General features: G+C 51.0%; 2 protein-coding genes across 2 annotated transcripts in view; one reads left to right on the top strand and one right to left on the bottom strand.

The window, feature by feature from the left end:
- Positions 1-4,029: 4,029 nt before the first annotated feature.
- On the top strand, positions 4,030-9,122 carry FABP6 (fatty acid binding protein 6). Its single transcript, XM_045887555.1, has 4 exons — positions 4,030-4,099; positions 5,288-5,463; positions 6,732-6,821; positions 9,069-9,122. The coding sequence occupies exons 1-4, from the start codon at positions 4,033-4,035 to the stop codon at positions 9,120-9,122; spliced, it is 387 nt and encodes a 128-aa protein (XP_045743511.1). The 5' UTR covers positions 4,030-4,032.
- A 7,741-nt stretch (positions 9,123-16,863) lies between these two features.
- CCNJL (cyclin J like) overlaps positions 16,864-21,687 on the bottom strand; it is a 52,783-nt gene continuing 47,959 nt past the window's right edge. The window contains exons 5-6 of the mRNA XM_054513747.2: positions 20,484-20,643; positions 16,864-18,991 (exon numbers count right to left, since the gene is read on the bottom strand). Coding sequence (XP_054369722.2) covers positions 18,568-18,991; positions 20,484-20,643 — 584 coding nt within the window. The 3' untranslated portion in view covers positions 16,864-18,567. The remainder of the gene's footprint in view (positions 18,992-20,483; positions 20,644-21,687) is intronic.

Raw genomic sequence — 21,687 nt, 5'->3', positions numbered from 1 at the left:
AGGTTCTGTCCCAGACCACCACGAGTCCAGTGAAGTTTCCGGTTTCCTAGTGCATATAAAAGTTATGTTTACACTATGCAGTAGCGGCTGTCTGAAAAAACACTTTATTGCTAAAAATGCTAACCATCATCAGAGCTTCCAGTGAGTCATAATTACTGAACACAGCTCACCATCACAAATATAACGGTCATGAAAAAGTTTGAAGTATTGCTAGACTTAATTACCAAAATGTGATACAGAGACGCAAAGTGAACAAATGCTGTTGGAAAAATAGGACCGGGGTAGACTTGCTTGACACAGGGTTTTGTAAAAAAAAAAAAAGCAGCATCTGCAAAGCAGAATAAAGCAAAGCACAACAAAATGAGGTACGCCAGGCTCTGTGAAAAATGCTTTACAGAAATTAACTTATTTATTTATTTGTTGGAGAGGGAGAGGGAGAGAGAGAGTACAAGCTGGGGGAGCAGCAGGCAGACGGGGGAGCAGGCTTCCCACTGAGCAGGGAGCCCGATGCAGGACTCGATCCCAGGACCCTGGGATCATGACCTGAGCTGAAGGCAGCCACTTAACTGACTGAGCCACCCAGGCGCCCAGAAATTAACTTATTTAATTAACTCATGAGAAAACAGAAACACAGGAAGATAAATGACTTGCCCAAGGTCACCCAGCCAGTGAGTGGCAGATCTGGGATTCAAACTCTGGCCTCCTGGCCTCAGAGTCTCCATCACTTCTGCTTCAAATTGTGGGTTAACAAAGTACTGACTGGGTGTTCCAAGGGAATGCTGAATTTCTTAGCCTCTGACTCCTGAGAGCAGAGCTGGGAAAATCATCATGAAATAAATTGCCCTCAGAGATCCCATTTAGCCTTGACACTCTAGGATCAACCCCAAGTAGCATTTCAGATTTTTTGTTGAGGAAAGAAGAGGAAGGAGGTTTGGTTAAGGTATGTGTAACCCTGATCAATCCCTTACTCCATGTAAGGTGCTAGAAGGTCCTGGGGTGGGGAGGTTAGGAGGAGGGCTTCTCTTCCAACTGTGGACTAAAGCACCTGCATTTCTCACTCCCTAGACTAGTTACTCTCAGAATAATGGTGGCTGATTTGAGGCTGGAGCCAGAGTCCAGGTGGGAAGTTGGGGTGGCCCAGGGGCATGCATTAGCCTTGGGGCTCCTCTTGATCTCCACCGGGGTAGAGTCGCTCTGTTAGTTCAATTGCCCCATAAAACCTCACTGTGATATGGAGGCAGTTTGAGTTCATTTACCCCTCTTGGAAGGTCTTCAATGAGTGTCTGAACAAACAGGTGGACCCCAGCTGAAGAGGGAAAGGGGCAGGGCAAGGGTGGGAGGAGGGATGGAGGGTCAGATGCACTCATAAACTCCAGTGAAGGGAAAAGGAGCGCCGCTGAGTCAGGCGTCCCGCTGCCAATGTCGTCCTGTCCCACACCCCCACCACACCTGTCCTGCCTTTGATGCTGACCTTGGATGAGTAGCTATTGAGGAGAAAACAGTTCTGACAACGCAGAAGGAAGTCAATGGGAAAGGAAGTTAAGTGGGGCCCCAGAGAGGCTGTCTGGTCCATCCTGCGGGCTCTTTTCCACATCCCCTGGCCTGGAGCTTCTCAGGGTAACTACAGCACAACCACTGGGAGCATAGCAAATGCAGATTCCAGGGCCCCACACCCAAGCCAGAACTTCTGGGGGTCAGAGCCCAGGAATTTCTATTTTTCACAGCCTTCCTTTCTTGCAACCTCAGCAGTGTATGTTGAAGACCATGCTGTAAAGAACACAACCTCAGGGCGCCTGGGTGGCTCAGTCGGTTAAGCGTCAGACTCTTGATTTCGGCTCAGGTCATGGTCTTGGGGTCCTGGGATTAAGCCCCTGCCCCATGCTCAGTGGGGAGTCTGCTTCTCTCCTTCTCCCCCTCTCTCTGCCCTTCCCCCCACCTCAAATCAATCACCGCAAGGATGAAGAATCACCAAACAAGCTCTATATGGTGGTTACCTAAGTACCTGTCACCACTTTTGAAAATCTATGGACAGTTAATGTAGATAAGAACTAATTGCTGATTGTCAAATAAAGGTCTAAGACTGCAAAAAAAAATGTTTATCTCAGAGTTATTTGTCATAGAAAGAGTTTAGAAAAATAACCTGAAGATCAAGTTACACTGTTACATAACATGTACATAATGTTTACATAACAATAGTTATGTAAATTACGGCATACAGACAATAGACTATGAACGTTCTGGAGCTATTAAAAGGGGTATGATTTACCTTTATGTCATGATACAGACATGTACCCATATCATTATATAAAAACGAGGTTACAGGGGTGCCTGGGAGGCTCAGTCGGTTAAGCATCTGCTTAATCATCAGGTTATAATCCTGGGGTCCTGGGATCGAGCCCCACACTGGGTTCCTTGCTCAGCGGGGAGTCTGCTTCTCCCTCTCCCTCTGCTTGCGGCTCCCTCTGACTGTGCTCTCTCTCAAAATAAATAAATAAAATTAAAAAAAACCCCTCAGTTACAGAACAATATAGTCTCATTTATAGAAGAAGTATATGTATATGCTTTAAGTTTAGAAGGATAGACACAAACTATTAAGGGCCATCTCTGCCAAGTGACAGGACTGTTACTTGCTCTGAGTTATGAAATGTTAATATATATAACTTACCAGAAAACCCGTGATAATGATAATGATGATGAGGATGTGGGTGTGGGTATGTGTGTGTGTTTATGGTTTTTTAAAAAAATAAGACCCCTGGAAGGAGTAAGGAATTCCAAGACTGGAGACTGAACACTGGCAAAATGGGGCAAAGTGGGTTTCACCTGCTCAGAAATCACACAGTCCCAGATCTGTGGTGAGTTCTGCTTTAGATAGAAATGAGGATTCAAAAAGAAAGAAAGAAATGATCGGGATTCACGAAGAGCTGATGCTGGAAAAGGAGACTGACTTGCAGAAATTTCCATAATTAATAATAAGAAAAAGGAGAGTCCTCAGTCTGATCCGGGGAGCAATCCCACAAGACAGGAGGGACAGGACCTGGATGTCTGGGGTCTGAACGCCCCCCCTCCCGGTTGTGAGCTTCGAACAACACACACTCCACCGAGCTCCTGGCCTGCGCCCGGCACGTGGTGGGTCTTCAGTGCCCCTGGCAGCCCTGCTCCAAGCTGCCCCCTGGGCCCCGGACTGATGCTTCACTTGCTGGCATTATCCACACCCTGCTTCTGTCTCTTCTCCTTCAAGTGCTCTTTGCTGCAGTCAAACTCATTTTTCCTTCCATCATGACCCTTCCCACCTTTGTCACACTGTTCCCTCATCCTAGAATATTGTCTCCCTATATTCCCCGCCTTCTCCAACCTCTGTTTCTCTAAACATCCAAGTCCTATGGTTCCTTCCAAACCAGCATCAAATGCCATCTCCTATGCAAAGATATCCCGGCCCCCAGCTGCCCCCTGCTCCTTCCCTGTGCCCCAGGCCACGCATCTGCATTTGTCTAGGAACTTGTCACATCCTGCCTGCACAAGGGTTCTCTGCAGGCCTGTGTTTCGTCTCCGGACTAGACTGGAAGCTCTTTGGGGGGAGGGTGTATGTCTCATTCATCTGTGTGGCCTCGGTGCCAGCCCCGCATGCAGCAGGTGCTTGATGCGCTTTGGTCGATGAATGGGGGGGTGAACAAGTAAATAAGGGGTGAGGCGAGCATGGCTGAAGGACAGGGCAAGGACGAAGGGAGGGAGGGAGGGCAGAGGCGGCTGAGACCTCGGACGCTCTGGCATTGCCATCGCCCTTGCTGGGAGTGGCAAAGGGCCTGCAGCCAGCACTCCCCCGAGTGAATAACCTCAGGGCTCTGCTCCGCTGGGTCCTGCCCCCGTCATAAAACAGGCAACGCTTCCTCTTCAGGGCTGGAGGGGGAGGTGGAGTGACTTAGGGGCCGAGCCCCAGCGTGTGGCAGAGTTTATAAGCTGGGGCACCGGGCCCCTCAGCACCACAACCCTTCTTCCTCATCCCCCTGCCCTCCGGCCTCCAGCTCTCCCAGCAGCATGGCCTTCAATGGCAAGTACGAGTTCGAGAGTGACAAGAATTACAGCGAGTTCATGAAGAGCCTCGGTGAGTGAGTGCACGAGGTCCCCTTCCCTGGGCTAGTTTGTCACAGCCAGCTTGGGGCCACCAACCCAAACTCCTTGAGGCCCAGAGAAGCCTTAACTAGAGTTACTAGTCCAAAGTCACACAGCCAGTAGTGGGTGAGGTGCGGGCTTGATTGGCTTATTCATTCATTCAAGACCCTGCTATAGGTAAGGGCCAGCCCGACGTTCCTGATGGGGTGCTTCAGCATGATGTGCCCAAGGTCACACTGTAAATTAGGGGCAGAGATCATTAGCACCCAGGACCCAGTGATGAGATGATGAGTGGTGCCTGGGGAGAGATGACCAAGGGGTTACTATAGAGGCCAGGTTTGACAAGCCATGCACTCATTTGGCCATTCAACAAACGTGGGCCTCTTACTGCGCTAGGAACTGTGGGCCGAGATCAGTGATGCCGCTCCTCTTCACTGCTCCATTTGCAGTGCTGATTGTGAGGAACCCATGGGACAGTGGCCCTGACAGTCCTGCAGAAATCTTGGGGCATGCTCTAAGTCGGAGGGAATGCCATTGTCAAGAGTCAGAGGACGGCCCCGGGGGATCTGAGAGGCCCTGAGAGCAGGGGCCTTGGGGAGACAAGAGCCCTTCTGAGTCCATTATTGGGAGTGGCCCTGAAGGGACAGTGACTTGGCTTCACCTCCAACAGTCTCGTGTGGAATTGGAAGGGCGCCAGTGTCCGCGGTAGATCTGGTTCAGCTGTTAGCCTCCACGGAGATGCTGGGAGGCCCCTTTCCTGCTCTGGGTCTTGCCTGCCTCATCTGTGAAACAGCAGTGTTCGAAGGCAGTCTCGCTGGTCCCATTCATCCTGGGGCTTGGCGAGCTTGGCCGCGTCTGTCGTGTTTGTGTTTTGGTGCATCAGAATCAGAAGAGCAGCTAGTCCTTAATGTCAGTTACATGCCAGGAGTTTTATAAGACACAATCACTTTAACTTCCTCCTCACAACAGCCTTGTGAAATGGGCCTTATTACCCCCATTTTGTGGACGGGAACACTGAGGCTCAGAGAGGTAGTGACGCATCCCAGCTCATGGTTCATGGTAGAACTGGGATTTGTGCTCCTAACCATCGGGCTAGCCAGCCACCAGGGAGGAAAGCCTTCTCCCAGAGCCACAGGTTGTAAGCAGCTCTTACATGCTGCTCTACTCGTCCCCGGGCCAGGGCTCCCCAGCGATGCTATCGAAAAGGGCCGAAACTTCAAGACTGTCACGGAGGTGCAGCAGGACGGGCAGAACTTCACCTGGTCCCAGCACTACCCGGACGGCCGCTCCATGACCAACAAGTTCACCATTGGCAAGGAGTGTGACATGGAGACCATGGGGGGCAAGAAGTTCAAGGTGAGAGGCCACTGGCCGCCCCGCCCTCCTTCCCCAAGCCTCTGGCTAACTTCTTGGTCTCAAGTGTGTCCCCTGGGGCTGCACCCCAAGCTGAGGCTCAGTTCTAGAGTCCAGCCTCCAGCCTTAGGCGCTTGAGTTACTCAGCAAGTTAATCACTCTGGGTTCTTAATGCTACAGTCAATAACAGACACTGTAACGAAACTGTTAAAAATTGTTAACACTTGCACTTAATATATCCCAGACACCTGCTGAATACTTCACACATGTTACTGCAGTGAATCCTACGAAGTCGCAACAGTTACTATCCCATTTTACAGATGAGGGAGTTAGGCTGAGCCATGGGGTTTGGCGGCTTGCCAGGTCACCCAACACAGGCGGACCTCCACACCCAGGCAGCCTGGCTTCAGAGAGCATAACCATTTGCTGGGGCTGCCTTCCAGTGTAGCCTAGAGAAGCACAGCCCTAGAATCGGACCCGCATGGGTTCGAAACTGCAATCTTACATAAGAAAGAAGTAAAAGGTGACTGTCCTCTCCTACCCAGCCTGGTCCCGCAGATCTTCCACCAACTCTGGGTCCCCTCTATCGCCCCCAGGCATGACCATGACCACTCTGCTCCTTAGGCTGCCACAGTAGAGAATAAGTGGTCCTGATGTTCATCTTCTGTCACTCGTGGATTTTAACAATTTAAGAGTTTCTCAGGATCTCGTTCTGTGTCAGCACAGATCGATTTGTCTTATTGTTTTTATTGCTTGCACAGCATCTTTTAGTATGGAAATGCTATCATTCCCTTCACATTCCCTGGTCAATAGATATTGAAGTTACTTACCGGTGGAGAGTCCGGATGGCTATTTAGGTTGTTTACAGTTACAAACAATGCTGCAGTCCACATTCTGCATGACATCATCATCATCCTAACAATGAGGATCATAACCAAATCCACAGTTAACAAGGAGCACTCATCCTGGGCCGGGCACTGTTCTAAGCACTTTCCATATGTCCTAAGAAATCCTTCAATCCTCATAAGAACTCTCAAGGAGGTACAGTTACGACCCTCATTTTAGAGGTGAGAAAGCTGAGGCACAGCAAGGTTGAGTGACTTGTGCGTGTTGTCTGTACCTGTGGATCTATGTCATCCTGTATCTCCAAGGCCAGTTAAATCCCAGAGGGGACTGCTGCGGGGGCTGCGGGTTGCCCTTCCTCCCTCGGGGGCTGGCTTGCGTTTGGGGGCCTCTGCCGGCTCAGGTTCAGTGTTATGCTTTGCTTCCAGGCCACCGTGCACATGGAGGGTGGGAAGATTGCGGTGGAGTTCCCCAACTATCGCCAGACCTCGGAGATCGTGGGCGACAAGCTGGTGGAGGTGAGTGTCCTGCTGGTTCCTGGGACAATGATGAGGACACTTTCCTGCCTCCAGCCCTGGCTCTCGGGGCACTTCCCATGTGCCAGGCTCTGTGCTGAGTGCCTGGGGGACATCGTCTCGTTCGACCTTCACGATCACCTGCTAGATAGGGCTTTTTCTCTGCATCTTCCAGGTGAGGACACTGAGGTGCTGGGAGCTGAGCGGTTAGCTGGAGGGCCCCTAGCTTCTCTGAGAGTGCTGGGAACTGGCGCTCGGCAGGGACTCTGCCGCCTCAGGGGCCCAAGCATGGAAGCCCCTGGGACCCTCCCCAGAGTTTAAATGAAGGGGGGAGTCCGGGTGGGCCCTGCAAGGGCAGCCACCATGCTGTTCCACCTCCCCAAGGGACTTCAGGCCCTTCCTGCTAGATCTTCTGATTTTTCAAGAGAAGCTGGAACTTTGCACTTCTCTGTGAAACCTCCAGACTACTAAATGCTGGCAGTGAATTAAACCTTTTAAAAAATGCTGGCAGGGCTAACACACACATCTGCGGCTGGACCCTTCCCACACTTGGTGCTCTATAACCACAGATTGGAGGTGCTGCTCTCACTTCACCTCCCTTCTGTTTCTTCCCCTGGGGCTCCAGAATTTTTCCCAGGTACAAGAAAGGGATGTGAAGTTAAAAGCAAAAAGTAGGCTCTTCCACACTTCATTCTCCCCTTGTGAGCCCATGTCCTGGGCCAGAGCTCCCTGGGGTCCAGTCTACCCTCCCCAAGGTTCTCCAGAAGGGAAGTGATGAGGGAGGTAGGGTTTGCCACCTCCTTGCTCCCCTCTTCTCCTCTCTCTCTCTCCCCCTCTTGTTTCCTTGTTTTCCTCATCCCAAACCCAGTCTAGAGGCCCAAGAGACTCAGTGACCTCCTATTATTCCCATTTTACAGAGAGGTCATTGAGGCTCAGAGAGAACAAGTCACTTGTCCAAAGCCCCACAGCTAGTTCGTGGTGGAGGCAGGTCTCACTGGCTGACTTCTAGACTAGGCTCTCTGCCAGCTCTGCCCAGGCCAGTGGGTCTTTAATTAAAAACAACAACAACAACAACAAACACACACACACACAAAACTAAAAATAAAGAGATGCACAGTATTTTAAAAAAATATATATAAAAGAACAAAATTGACTATCCATTTTTTCCTGGATAGAAATTGACCTCTTAGAAAATCTGATAAAAGCTCTGGACACATTTTTACATTAAATGTCAGCCAGTGGGTTCTGACTCCCAGAAGCAAAGCTCACGGCCTGTGAGGTGTGTGGGGAGCACCCAGGGTGGGAGAACCAGAAGCAGGTTTGTGCCCAACAGGAGGATCAATCTTCCCAAACTGAATAATCCTGTTTCCTGATGCCTAGAGGCTCCTGACCAGGGTTGTCAGAATCATCCTGGACACCTCTGTCCTTTTCCACCAACAGGGAGTGCATTAGGTGGGCATGCCTCCTCCCTCTCCAGGCCAACACCAGCACCCCTCGCCAGGCTCTCATCATCACCTAGACCAAGGCCTAGCCTCCTCCCTGCTCGCAGCTCTCCCTCTACTCCATCTTGCTCCAGGTGCAAATCACACATCACTTCACACTGCCGCCCTTGACAGAACTGCTCACAAAGATGACATTTGCCACCCACCCACTTCCTGTGAGAAGGCTGCCTCCTCTGCTGGCTGTCAGGACAAACTCATGATACTCGCATGCCCCCTGACAGTGGGTCTCGAGGGCCTCGAGCCCAGGACATAGGACAGCACCTTCACTGAACAGCACCCCCTGCCTGCCTTCCCCCCGGGGCAGGGACTCTATCACCAAGCACAGGTGTGTCCCATAAATGCTGTGTGGTGCAGAGGCTGAGTGTGGCCTCTAGATCTTAAAGGGGTTACTTGACTCCTCTAGACTTCAGTGTTCTCATCTGTACAATGGGTACAACCCTACTGTGTCGTTGGGAGAATTAAATGGGATAACACAAGGGAAGTGCCTGGAATAGGTGAATTTCAGTGGACAGATGGAAGATTACAATACGAAGAGCCACATCAGCCCTGACATCTGTTTAGTACTTTTGCCATACTGAGTCTACACAGGGGCTTGCATAACAAATTGGGAAACTGAGGCTCAGAGAACGGGTGCAACCTGTTCACTTCCGCTCATGGTTGGGACTGGAGGCCTGTCTTCCCCCAGCTGTGCTCCATCTCACTTAGGGGTCCCTGCACTGACTCCCTCTGTTCTGGCTGCTTCTTTCAGATCTCCACCATCAGAGGCGTGACCTATGAGCGTGTGAGCAAGAGGCTGGCCTGAGCAACCAGGCACGGTTCTTGTGGGGGGTGGGGGCACAGAGCCACGAGGAAAGCTGGGATAAGAACAGACATTCTGGGGCACCTGGGTGGCTCAGTCGTTAAGCGTCTGCCTTCGGCTCAGATCATGATCCCAGGGTCCTGGGATCGAGTCCCACATCGGGCTCCCTCCTTGGGGGGAAGCCTGCTTCTCCCTCTCCCACCTCCACTGCTTGTGTTCCTGCTCTCGCTATCTCTGTCTCTGTCAAATAAATAAATAAAATCTTAAAAAAAAAAAAAAAAGAACAGACATTCTGTTTGTCCAACCTCTTTGTCTTTGTTTTTGTTTTCTGGTGTTTTGGGCAGTTTCTAGCTGGGTAGGGGTGGGAAAGGCCCAAGGATGGCTACACAGGCCAAACCTTGGCCCTGAGACCCCTGTGGGCTCTGCAACATGGCAGAGGGAGGCTTGAATGTGGACTGCAATACTCCCGGCCCCCCTGGTGTTCGAGAAGCACGGTGGCCACATTTCCGTGCACCCTTGCCCCACCTTGCCACCCACCTCTCTGTGGGTAGAGACACAGGGCTCCTTTAACACACCGACTCTCATGTGGGCCACAGGACAGGTGTATCAGATGGTGGGTAGGAGGAGTGGCACTTGCAGGAGAGGGCCCTGCGGCTGGGCTCCAAGGCTGGCAGATGAAGGAGGAAGACAGGACTTGGCCAGAAAGGTGTTTTGCCATGGCCGTGGCTCTGCTGTTAATTGGCTGTGGAAGCATCCTTCTGGGCCTCAGTTTAACCACTGGTACAACAGGGGGCCAGGAGGACCAATGAGGGACTGAGGAGAAATTAGAGAGTATTATATGGCAAAGGGGCCATGGGAGTGACAAGAGGGACAAGAAGGGCCTGGGACGTCCTCATTTGGACAGCGATGCCTGGGAGAAACTGTGAGGGGCTTTGGCTGGCTGGGGAAGGTGGTCGGGAGGGTCATTCTGACCTCCTAATGGGTGCCAGGAGCCAAGTCCAGGATCCTGAGGCAGCCTTTGGGTAATCCCTGCCTGATTATTTGTCTCTCCAGGGCATGGGAGTGGGCTGGGGTGGGGGGTGGTGGTGGTGGTGGCAGCTTGCTCCCTGGCTAGATAATCCCTAACCCAGAGCACCGAACGGTCCTTTTTTCCATTCTCCTTCCTCCTTGGCAAGGACCCCACCCTGCTTTCTTACCCCCTATTTTTCTGTCTGACAATTCACTTATTTTTGCTGCAATGGAAACTTTAGACCACTTCTATATTTCAACATCATTTGCCATAAGTAGATGAAAACTATCAAAAAAGCCAAAGCTGAACGACAGCTAGATCCTGTTGCTTGCCCAAAGCCCCGAGCCTGTGGCGTCCCTAAGTGAAGGCAGAGATATAACAGACACAGCAGCATTAAATGGGCCACGCTGTCCTTGGCAAAACCAAAATTACTGCAAGGCTACTGAAAAGAGAACGTACTGCTATGAGAGCCGATTATCTAAATTACCTCAAATGCCCAAGTCCCAGATACGGGGCCTTAGAAATAAGGTTTGCTCAGTGCCTTGCACAGGGTCTAGCACAGAGCAGTGCTACCTGACCCAAGGCCCTTCCAGCCCGTGTAATGAACAACCTTTCACTGTCACAGGCCATCCTCAGCCTGAACAGGTGGCGCGGCCCAGCTTACAGGCTGCTCCCTCCTGCCTCCTCCCACATTCTGCCCTGAAACTTGTTTATCTTCCCAAGAACAGCACTCAGCCTCCCCCCAACCCCCCATCAAGCCAGGACCCCGTGCATTCCATCGTTTTGCCAAGACTTATTGCTAATTAAGTGAACTAGGTAAGCATTAAATTAAACTAGCAGTGTTGCTGTTTCCCCTCCAGACTGAATAATTACTCATAATGAGCTTGGATAATAAGTCTCTAAATAACAGAGAGTTAACCATAATTAGGCTGAAAATTGAGAGATTGAGAGAAAGAGGGAGGAGGAGGAAGGGAGAGGAGAGAGAAGAGAGGAAAGGGGGAGGGGAGAGAGGGAGGCGGGGAGAGGGTGAAGGAGGAGGAGGGAGAGGAGAGGAGAGAGACTGTTTTTACTTTGGCAACTGATTCAAGGACAAATTCAAATTGTTAGCAGGGGAGAAATTCTTAAGCCAGTCTTGTTATAGAGTCACAGACGCATAGAATAGCAGGACCTCGGAGCTCAACTAGTTTGAACTCTCTATTTCACAGATATGGAAACAGCGGCTCAGAGAGGGGAAGACATTTACCCACGGTCACACGGCAGAGAGTGTCTCTGAGAATAATGTGGGTTTGGGTATTGCCACCTGATGGAGGCCACAGCTTCTCAGTCCAGCTTATGGGGGGTGGATGGAGTAAGGGGAGCTGGAGTAAAGCATCCATTTTGCTGGCATCTTGGCAGGGAGGCTTCCTCAGCTGGTAGAAGGGACAGGGGTTAAGAGCTTTGACGCTGGGGACACGTTGTTGCCAGGGTTTGAATCCCTCTTCCACTGCCTAGAAGCTGTGTCCCCTTGGGGTAAGTTCACCCATTCCTCTGAGCCAGTTTCCTCACCTGAAAGTGGGGATAATAATTGTACTTACCTAGAGAGCTGTGATGCTACAAGCTCACTAAATATTAGCAGCTGCCGCCATGACCAGCCACCATCACCTCCACCATCACCACCATCATTCTCAACCAGCGTGACGAGAGGGTTAGCTGCCTCCTTCACTGACTCAAGGCACGTGCCCAAGCCGCTGGCTTTCTGTGAGTCTTACCTTGTCCGTGTGTAAAATGGACCAAGAAGACCTTTCCTTCCTGGGTCACAAGGGAGTTGCAAGGATAAAGGGTAAAAACCCATGTCCACGGCTTCCTAGAAGTTAGAGGAGCTTCACCACTTTGCTGCATTGTTCGAGATGCTACAGTGACTCCCCACTCCACAGGCCTCAGTTCGGGGGCCCTGTACCCCAGGCTCTTCGTGACTTTCATCCTGACTTTTGCGAGTCATCTCTTTCACTCTGTGGGGCAACTGCTTGCCTCCCACCAAGCTCATCTGGCCAAAGCCGCGGCTTACCAAAGCATCTTTAAAGACCACCACTAGGTGGCGCTCCACCTCCCACCTGCCGCCCTGAGAACGCCAAAGTGGGCGTGTCTGCTGGGGGGCGGGGCGAAGGGCGGGCAGTGAGATCCTGAGTGATTGGGCTTTGGTGGCCGAGTGTGTGTGTCATCTAGGGGTGACATGGCATTGGAGGCTACATGGGCTCCTCAGGCATTTCTAAATTTGAAGCCAATTCCTACCAGTTGCCCATATTGAGACCTTGACGGAACCCCAGTGTCTGTCTGGAAAATGAGTGAGAGAGCATGAGCAAAGTGTCAAATACGGGCCCTGGAACATCGTAAGTGCTCATTAAACAGTTATAAGGGCCTTTCTTGGAGGTTCTACTGGGGAGAACGGGCACACACAGGGTCAGAGCATTTAGAGCAGGGAGAAGGGTCCAAACCTGGCTGTGCATGAGCATCTCCTGAGGGTCCTCTTAAAAGAATAGCCCCGGCCCTACCCCAGTCCTCCCGAACTGTACTCTTAGGGATGAAGACCAGCGACCTGTCACTGTGAAGTGCTCCCCGGCTAGCCACACATGACTTTGGAGACTATTTCGGGTCCCAATCCTCCCATTTTTGCAGAAAGCATGACTTGCTATATATCCTGCCCATTGTGTCCCTGGCCAGGGCAGCAGCCTGAAACACTGGTCAGAGCCGGCCCAGCAGAAGCCAGACCACTCGAGTTCTTCCTTAGAAGCTAGAGCTAGGTCAGAAGTGAAGCCCAGAGACTCACCTGTGTCCCACTTATTTACACTCTTTCTCAGAGAACTCATTGTTGAATAATGATACTATACATTCCATGCTTAGTTATCATAAACCCAAGCTGGTAGCCTTCCCACCTTATAAATGAGGAGACAGAGGCTCAGAGAGGAGAGCTGGCTTTTTCCAAGGTCATCTAGCTAAGAGCAGACAAACTCAGATCTTCCACCTTTGAAGCCCAATGCTCTTGCCTATATACTAGAAGCTTCACGCTTCCAGCCCAAGAACTATTCTGACTTACAATGTATTTTATTGGTCATCTACTGTGTTAAGATTTTTTTAAATTTAATTTTAAATTAAGTGAAAAATTAGTAGGTTTCCTAGGAAAGACAGATTTCCAGTTGTTCTGGAAATCTGAAGGTTCAGCACTGCAGAGCTTACACCCCTGAAAGATAATAATTGACCAGAGCTGAGGAGAAGCCATATCCTTTAGGGAGACACTGGTTTCAATGCAGTAGTCAGCCCATCACGCTGTCTCAGTCACCCAGCTGGGTCCACTACGTTACCTGCCTGGTCCTGGTGGGCATCTGGACTTGAGACTCCTGTGAAATGCTATGGCCTTTCTGCTGAAATTCAAGTCACAAAGGTCTTCCCTGAGGAACAGAGAATGAGGTGAATGAGGGCTGGTAAGATTCTTTCCGAGGCTCGTGGGGCCAGGGACCGCCAGAGCCAGCCCAGAGACAGGGTCCCTCCCAGGGGATGCTCTGGGGAAACCCCAAGCCTGGTCCCAGATCTCCACCCTCAGATGGGGTTCAGGGAACCCCTCCCACATCCGAGCCTGCTGGGGGCAGAGAGATGCAGCCGTAAATCACGTTAGCCTGGGGCAGATGTGCAAGAAGCCGTTTCTGTATTTCTGTCTGTTGGCGAGTGCACTCCGAGAGCACGCCTGCCACGCCGTAAATCAGGAGTATGAATGCCTGGTAACCCTTTTCTTTTATGAACCCGTATCCATTATGCTGTCATGTCTTCCCCACCAGGTGAGCGAGGTGGCCAGCTGGGACCATCACAGAGCCTTTTACTCATTCAAAGCCCTTGACTGAGGTACTACAAAGTGGCAGGGCAGATTCAGACTGCCGGAGTTTGAGTTGTGGCTCCTGAGGTCCCCACTGCAAATAACCTCTCCATGCCCCCGTTCTCTGATCTGTACAAGCTAATAATAGTTCCTACATTATAGGGTTACTAGGATGATTATCAACAATAGGAGCAAATTCCCGGGCGCCTGGGTGGCTCAGTTGGTTAAGCGACTGCCTTCGGCTCAGGTCATGATCCTGGAGTCCCGGGATCGAGTCCCGCATCGGGCTCCCTGCTCGGCAGGGAGTCTGCTTAGTCCCCTGACCCTATCCCCTCTCATGTGTTCTCTCTCTGATTCTCTCTCTCTCAAATAAATAAATAAAATCTTAAAAAAAAAAAAAACAATAGGAGCAAATTCCTTAGCATAGCACTTTGTACACAGTAAATGCTCAATAAACGCCAACAGCTATGATTCATGCCACCCTCACCAAGTGGTAATATTCTTCATGTTCTACTGGGGGAAAGTAGCTGAGGGCACAAACATCAAAGCAAGTAAGCAAACTAACAAGATCATTTCAGATGGCTTTAACAGCTATGAAGAAAATAAAAAGAGTAATGAGTGACTAGGGTTCTTACAGAGACCTCTTTGGGAGCTAACACATGTTGAGGCTTCTTAATCTTGCTAGTTCAGTTATTTGGGGCTCGACAGTTCTTTTTTGGGGGGGCATCCTGGGCTGTAGGATGTTCAGCAGCGTCCCCGGCCTCTTCCTGCTATATGCCTGCCATCCCCCCACCCCAGTGGTGACAGACAAAAATGTCTCCAGACATTACCAAATGTCCTCTAAGGGGCAAGAATGAGCCCGGTTGAGAAACGAAGATAGAAAGGCGGAAGGGAGAGGAGCATGCAGGTGACAGAACAGGTGGCTCTGGAGGGGTGGACTTTGAACCCCAGGGCATGAGGAAGTGGAACCTTGACCCCAACCCTAATCCAGGCACTTATGATGTTAAACCTGAGGAAGCAGGCTGTCCTTGGAAAATGGATCTGCACGTCCCAAGCCTTCATATGGCTTGGCTGAAGAAATACTGCATCGAATAAAAAACAGCTAAGTACGGAACAAGGTCTATGTCTAGAACTCAGGTGGCTCAGAAATTCAGACTGGGATGTGGTTTCCTTACTCTGTCCTTTGGGCCGGAAACCAGGTCCTGCATGAAGTCCTCTGCTGGAACGTCAAAGAAAACACGCATCTGAGTCACCCGGAAGCCAGCTAAAAATGCAGACTCCCAGGCCCCACTCCTTTTTGGGAAGACTCCAGGTCATTGTGCAGCTTGCTCATGTTTGAAAATCTCTGGACTGAAATAGCTGTCAGCCCCAGAGGGGCCTTTAAAGCCATCTCTGTGCTTTTTCAAGCTTTCTAAACTACTGCCCAGCATGGGCAAGAACAAAATCTAACATGGAACACCCATGTGTGGGAGAAGTATGAGCAGATCCCTTGGGTTGAAGGAAGGCAGAAGCCCAGGGCCTCTGTGGCTGTTTCCCTCTTGAGCTCAAAACCACACAACTCAACCATCTCTACATTAACAGGTGGAGAAACCGAGGCCTAAAGACAGAGGGATAGTGAAGTGGGTGTTCTTGATAAATCCATGACTTGCCTTATTGTCAAATCCCCCAAATCTAGAGCCTCCTGGCCTGCACATGGCAGATGGGGAGTACCGCCCCAGCTCCGGGGGCCGGACCTCAGCTTCATGCCCTGAACGTGTTTCTCCCCACACCTCCCTGTCCTCACTAAAGGCATCCGTTTCGAAAGAACCATTCAGCTCCACATTACACCGTGTTCCCAGGATGGTTCTCCTGCAGGAACCTGGGAGAGTGGAGGGTGGGGCTCTTTTTCCTTTCAGAAAGAGTCTGACACTTTCCGTAATAGCTGACACCATATTCCATCGATTCTATGGTACAGATATTTTTACTTTTTAACCCTCCTGAAATATTAATCAGCAGTCTCTCAAACCCTGTGCCCTAGTTTAGTTGGCAGGTTTTTCTTTAATTCTTCTTACTGGTACATAAAATAATGGTGCATCCTGAAGGAGAATTTACGTTTGGTTTTGACGTGCATTATGTCGCTTAATCCTCCTGAGAACCCGACAAGGCAAGTGTTATCACCCCCATTTCAACAGGTGAGAAGACTGAGGCCCAGAGCAGTTGAGTCAACTGCCTCCCAACAGCCAGTAAGTGGTTGTGGTGAATCATATGTGGTAGCTTGGCGAGGCTGTGGCACACGGTGATTTAGTCAAACACCAGTCCAGATGTTGCCATGAGGGCATTTTGTAGATGCGATTAACATTGACGATCAGTAAGCCTTAAGTACAGGAAACTACTCTGTGTGTGTGTGTTGGGGGGATGTGGCAGGGGTCCTCATGCAGTCAGGTGTGGGCTCTAAGAGCAAAAACAGGTTCCCTGGAGAAGGAATTCTCCCCAAAGGCTGTCACAGAAGTTCTGAGTTTCTGGCTTGCCCTACAGATTTTGGACTCCATTGAAACATCAACTCTTACCTGCATTTCCAGCCTGCTGGCCTGCCCTCCAAATTCCTGACCTGTCAGCCCCAACTGTGTGAGCCAATTCCTTACAATCAATCTCTCTGGCTACATATATAATGAGTGCTGTTTCTGTGGAGAGAGAACCTTGACCAATAGTGGGTACCAAGAGCTGGACGTCGAGCCTTACTCCTGCCATGGGTGTCCCCAGGGAGGCCCAGCGCCAACTTGGGGGGCAGCACCCAGCTCCACGGGGGCCAGTCTTGTGTTGCCCCGCCCCCGCCAACCGCAACCTCCCGGCAGGAGCAGAGACATCCCCGGGGTTGGCTGAGAGGACAAGGGCAGGAAAGGAACAGAGACCAAGAGCAGGTGATATGTTATGTTTATTGCAGGATGCCTTTTTCTGGGTGCTGGGCTGGCTGTGAGGTTCTACTGGGGGGCCCCTCACAAGCCCCAGTCCCAGAACAGACACATTAACTTGGAATCCAAACCAGTCTCACATAAATAGAAGGAGGTTGGCAAAGGAAAAAGAGAAAAGCAACAAACAAACATGTAGTTTTTCCACACTCGTGGGACAAAGTGGCAGCAGCACCTTATCTCCGTCACCTCCTCTTCGGCTTCTATGCCGAAGCTTCCATTCACTCTGAAAATCACCTTCGGATCCAACTGAGCAGCACATAGCCACCTCCCTGCCAGTCCCCGAGCCAGTCTCCTGGACTGGCACATAAACCAAGAAAACCAAGATGGGTTCTTTTTAAAACAAACAAACAAAAAATGCTTCTGTGGTTCTTTGCACCTCCCAGTTCTGATGGATGAACAATGTGTCCCCCTGACCCCGAACCAAAAAAAAAAAAAAAAAAAAAAAAATGAGCACAAGCCACGAGTCAGAATAAAAACATATTGCACATGGTTACAAGAGTCTTCCTGAGAGCCCATTCGCTGCGGGGACCCAAATACTGGCTTTCGATCTAACCCATCGCTTGCCTGTCAGTGGTTGTGACATATACCCATGTACGTGCCCCGCTCCCCAAATCCAGCTGGCATGAAGCCAATATTCCGCATGTTCAGCCTTCCCTGTGAGCCAAACTCAAAGCCAAGGCTGGGTTTAACCTCGCGCACCATAAGCCCATGGTGGAGGGAGGTGGGGGTTGTTAGTTGTAAACCTTTGTCTACCCTTCAACCACCTTTTCCTCTGGGTGGTTGCTGAAGTTCTACAGGTGAACACAGCATCTAAGACGCGGAATCGTCTGGAACCGAGAGCCTGGAAAGTGGCTCTCCCCAACCATACGCTTTTGAAAACGGAGCTCTGCTGTTACAAGCTGGGTTAGAACCTACAGCCCTTGCGTGGGATGGCAATCAACCTTTTTTTTCTCCTAAGGAATTTTCAAGTATCACAAAATCCCTGATACAGTATGTAAACAAGATATGTTACTGAACAGAAAGCTAGGTCACTTCGGGAAGCAGCAGCATGTGAAATATCTAAAAGGCCAAATAAGGTTTTAGGTTGGACAACAAAGGCATGACAGCCACCCACCGTGCCTCGGAAGGCGACGCCCAGGCTTAAACACACGCAGGCTCCTCCGTATGGAGCCAGGGAAGGAGCACCCAAGCCGGCCTCTGCTGGGGTCCTGAGAAGACATCAGGCAGTCCCTTCTTGTTCAGTGTAGCTGCCACTGGCAAGGAATAAAGAAGTCTTTGATGCTAGACGCCAGACGTGCTCACGGACTGGCGGCCTGCATCCTGTGTCCAGTCTCCTGGCCTCTCACCAGGTCTTTCTCAATCCACCGGGTTCCTCCTCCGGAGGATGGTGGCCGAGCCGTCCCCCTGCACCCCAGCTGCACATGTGGAAGACGTTTTCCAGAGGAATTCTCTCGGGGGAGGGATGTCATTGACCACTTTGCTCTGGGTCGGCTTTGTTTAAAAAGAACATGAACCCTCTGTGTTCAAAGTCAGCGAGGCCCTGTGGGGACGGCCTCCCCACTGCCTCACTCGGCTGAGCTCCCCTCATCTGTGTCCTCTTCCTCTGCCCAGGTGCGTTTCCAAGGCCTCCCTCTGTGGCCCGAAGGTGCCCTATCTGTCGAAACAGCCTGTGGGGAACACGTGGCTTCCGCTGAAGTAGCTGCTTCCGTAGGTGGTGGTGAGGCAGTGTCTGGGCTCAGCTGTGATGGCCATCTGCATGCTGAGGGGCGTGGGGAGGGACACGGGGCACACATCCAGGGGCTGGAGGGTGGGGTACAGGGTGTGGAGGGATGAGCCAGAGCCCGCTGAGAGCAGGCTCCCAGAGCGGTGGGCCTGCAGCGAGTCTCGATAGGCCAAGCAGAGGTCCTGCACGGGGGTCTGGAACTGGGCCAGGCCCGGCGCCACTGGCTGGCTGAGGGTGGGGTAGGCGGGCGGCTGGAACAGCACTTGGGTGGGGGCGGGGGTTGTGCTGGGCACCATTGCCAAGGCCTGGCTCTTGACCGCGACAGCGTCCTTGAAGACGTTGTCATAAGCTCTGAAAGGAAATGACCTGGGTGAGACCTGAGGTCAAAGTCCACAGCAGCAGACCCCTGAGTGTGCCCGAGTGGGATTCGAGATCTGTGTGCTGTGACCCCAGGGCCGCGCCCACCCATGCTCACTGTCTGTAGTGCTGCTCCCCGCCCCCCGCCCCCGCCGGCTCTCTTCTGACTAAACTCAGCCCGCAGACCTTAGCCTGGATCTGCTTCCTACGGAAACCCCTTCTGGACCCTCGAGACTAGCCTCGCTGTCCCCCAGGCTGCTACACTGCCCATCGCAGCAGTCAACCCCTAGCTGATCATTTCTGGGTTACCACCTGCCTCCTGGTGCCGAGTGCAAGCTCCAGGAGGGAGGGGCCAGCACTTGATGAGTACAACTTCTGCTTTCGAGGCACCCCCAAACAGATCCCAAGCAAGCCGCCCCTGGGGCCTAAGTTTCACCTTCTGAAAAGGGAATCAACATGTTTATTTCCATCTAAAAAAAAAAAAGAAAGCTTCCCATAAAGCTTTTTGAAATAACAAATCCATTAATCCGGTAGAGACTTAGGTTAAGACAGGAAGGTTAAGACAGGAGCACAGGGAGGCTGTGGATCTGAGAAGGTGGCCATCCCAGAGCCACCACCCTGGTGAAGAGGCAGGGCTGGTGGCTAAGCATCTGGGGTCACCTATCTGCATTCACACCAGACCATATGCTCTGGCTTTGGGCACCTTCAACAAACACAGATTTTAAAACAAGGTCCAGGGAGCAGGGTGGACAGTTCAGAGCAACGAGACAGAGGCAGCTAGCTACCAGCAAAGCTTCCCGCATCAGGAGGCTGAGAGGCCGCTTTCCAGGGTCCAGCCCCGTGGTGAGTAGGGCCAGCATCTAGCAGGTGCTGCCACCTGTTGGGTGGAAGAGGGAAGGGGTGCAGCCAGCCTGGGGTTCTCTGTCCTCTCTGTCTCCTCCCTGCCGTCACCACTAAACACTTCCTCCTTCAATATCAGTTTCATGGTGTTGGGTCTATGTTGTCCTTATGCATCTTCTCTGATACATTCAACATGTCCTCCCCAGTATTCCCAGGGACCCATGCAAGGAGGCTGTGGTCTCTAATGTTAAGCCACTCTGGGCTTGGCTGGCTAAGAGGTCAACTTTGTGGCCACGTCTGAGAAAAGCAGCTTATCATGAATGTAATCACTCAGTGTAATCATCCGTAAGACTGACTGATACACCGGGCTCAGAGCAAACAGCCCAGACACTCAGAAGGGTGTGCACATAGCCTCTCTTTTCCCCGACCCCTTGACCTTAAAATTGCAAACCCAACGCTACCCAAAATAGGAAGGACCACCTCTGCAAACCTTAATTCTATCAGGATTCACCATGGCCCACTTTATGGGAGACACTACCTGGGGGAACCACCACAACCCTCTGACTTTGAGAAACTGCCTGGGTGGGTCTCAAGAGCAAGTGCCTCGATATTCTGGAAACACGGAAAGATCAGGGGTGGAACTTACACCAGCAGGATTTCGATGCATGTGCTGAGATGTTCCAGGGTGTAATTTGAGATCCTCTGTAGGTCTCTGGTCCAGTAGGGAGAAAGCTGAAGGCAAATCCTGGAGGCCCCAACGCAGGCTGCAGCAACCACAGAAGGCTGGAATTTGTAGAAAATATGATCTGAAAGAGAATCACAGAAGTCAGCATCATAGAGCCTCGCTCTGGGGTCCCAGTGCCCCTCCTACCTTGTGCCTCCTGAGCAATGGCAGACAAATGATTCGGTTCAAGCCTGTTCATGGCTGCCATACACACACAGGATGAAAAATTAGAAACAGCGTGAAGTTCCACTCCTGAATCTTAAACACCTTGGCTCTCAGTCTGGGATTTCTGGTGTTAGCCTAGAGTGATGATTTTCAAAATTTCACCCAGAGCTTCCAGGGGGCTGCCAGGGGCTCACTGAATGGCTACAAAGAGCATCACAAAACACGTGTCCTTTCTTTGGCTGTGAGGGGTGAATGACACACCGTTGCAAAAGCTTCTGTTTCGGGTGGGACTACAGGCTACTTGCTAATAGTAACAAAGCCTGGCCTATAGTAGGCACTCAATAAAAATCCGCTGAATGAGTGAGTGAGTGGTCATAAGCATTTGATGCTCATAACTAAAACTAGCACTTGACTTAGGTTTACTGAAGAACCTTCCCCTCCCCCCCACTCAGCTTTACTGACATACGACTGGCAAATAAAAACTACACGTATTTGAGGTGTACATGTGATGTTTTGGTACATGTATACGGTGCGAAATGAATCTTAATGTCCTACTAAGATGTCTGGCACCGTGGGGAAACCAGCACTACTTACGTGCAAAGGCAAACTTCAGATGCCCAGGATTTTCACGAATGACACTGGTGATCAGTGCATCATTGTTCTGTCTTACATTGCTTATCATTCCTGATGACTTCAACGTTTGCCAGTTAAAGTAGGGGTCAAGCAGAGTGGCATTATGGTTATGAGCGCGGGCACAGAACCATGCTCCTCAGATTCAAATCTTAGCAATGACCTTGGGTAAGTTACCTCACCTCTTGAGCATCCGTTGAGGAAACAGATTTGTAAAACAAGAGTAACAGAAGTGATTTTCACGTGGAGTCATTGTGAAATTCCAATGACATCTTACAACTCAAAGCACTAAAATAAGGTGCCTGGTACACGGTAAATGCTCAATTAATGC

This window comes from Mirounga angustirostris, unplaced genomic scaffold (genome assembly GCF_029215605.1).
Source record: "Mirounga angustirostris isolate CCGP_5_RB_7025 unplaced genomic scaffold, mMirAng1.0.hap1 SCAF_7, whole genome shotgun sequence".
NCBI classification, from domain to species: domain Eukaryota; kingdom Metazoa; phylum Chordata; class Mammalia; order Carnivora; family Phocidae; genus Mirounga; species Mirounga angustirostris.
This window is presented reverse-complemented; position numbering and strand designations above follow the sequence as displayed.

Excerpts from the sequence above, each read along its gene's own strand:
- FABP6 (XM_045887555.1), top strand. The coding sequence starts at position 4,033 with ATGGCCTTCAATGGCAAGTACGAGTTCGAGAGTGACAAGAATTACAGC. Across the intron at positions 5,464-6,731 it reads TGGGGGGCAAGAAGTTCAAG|GCCACCGTGCACATGGAGGG; the intron begins GTGAGAGGCCAC and ends CTTTGCTTCCAG. Across the intron at positions 6,822-9,068 it reads TGGGCGACAAGCTGGTGGAG|ATCTCCACCATCAGAGGCGT; the intron begins GTGAGTGTCCTG and ends TGCTTCTTTCAG.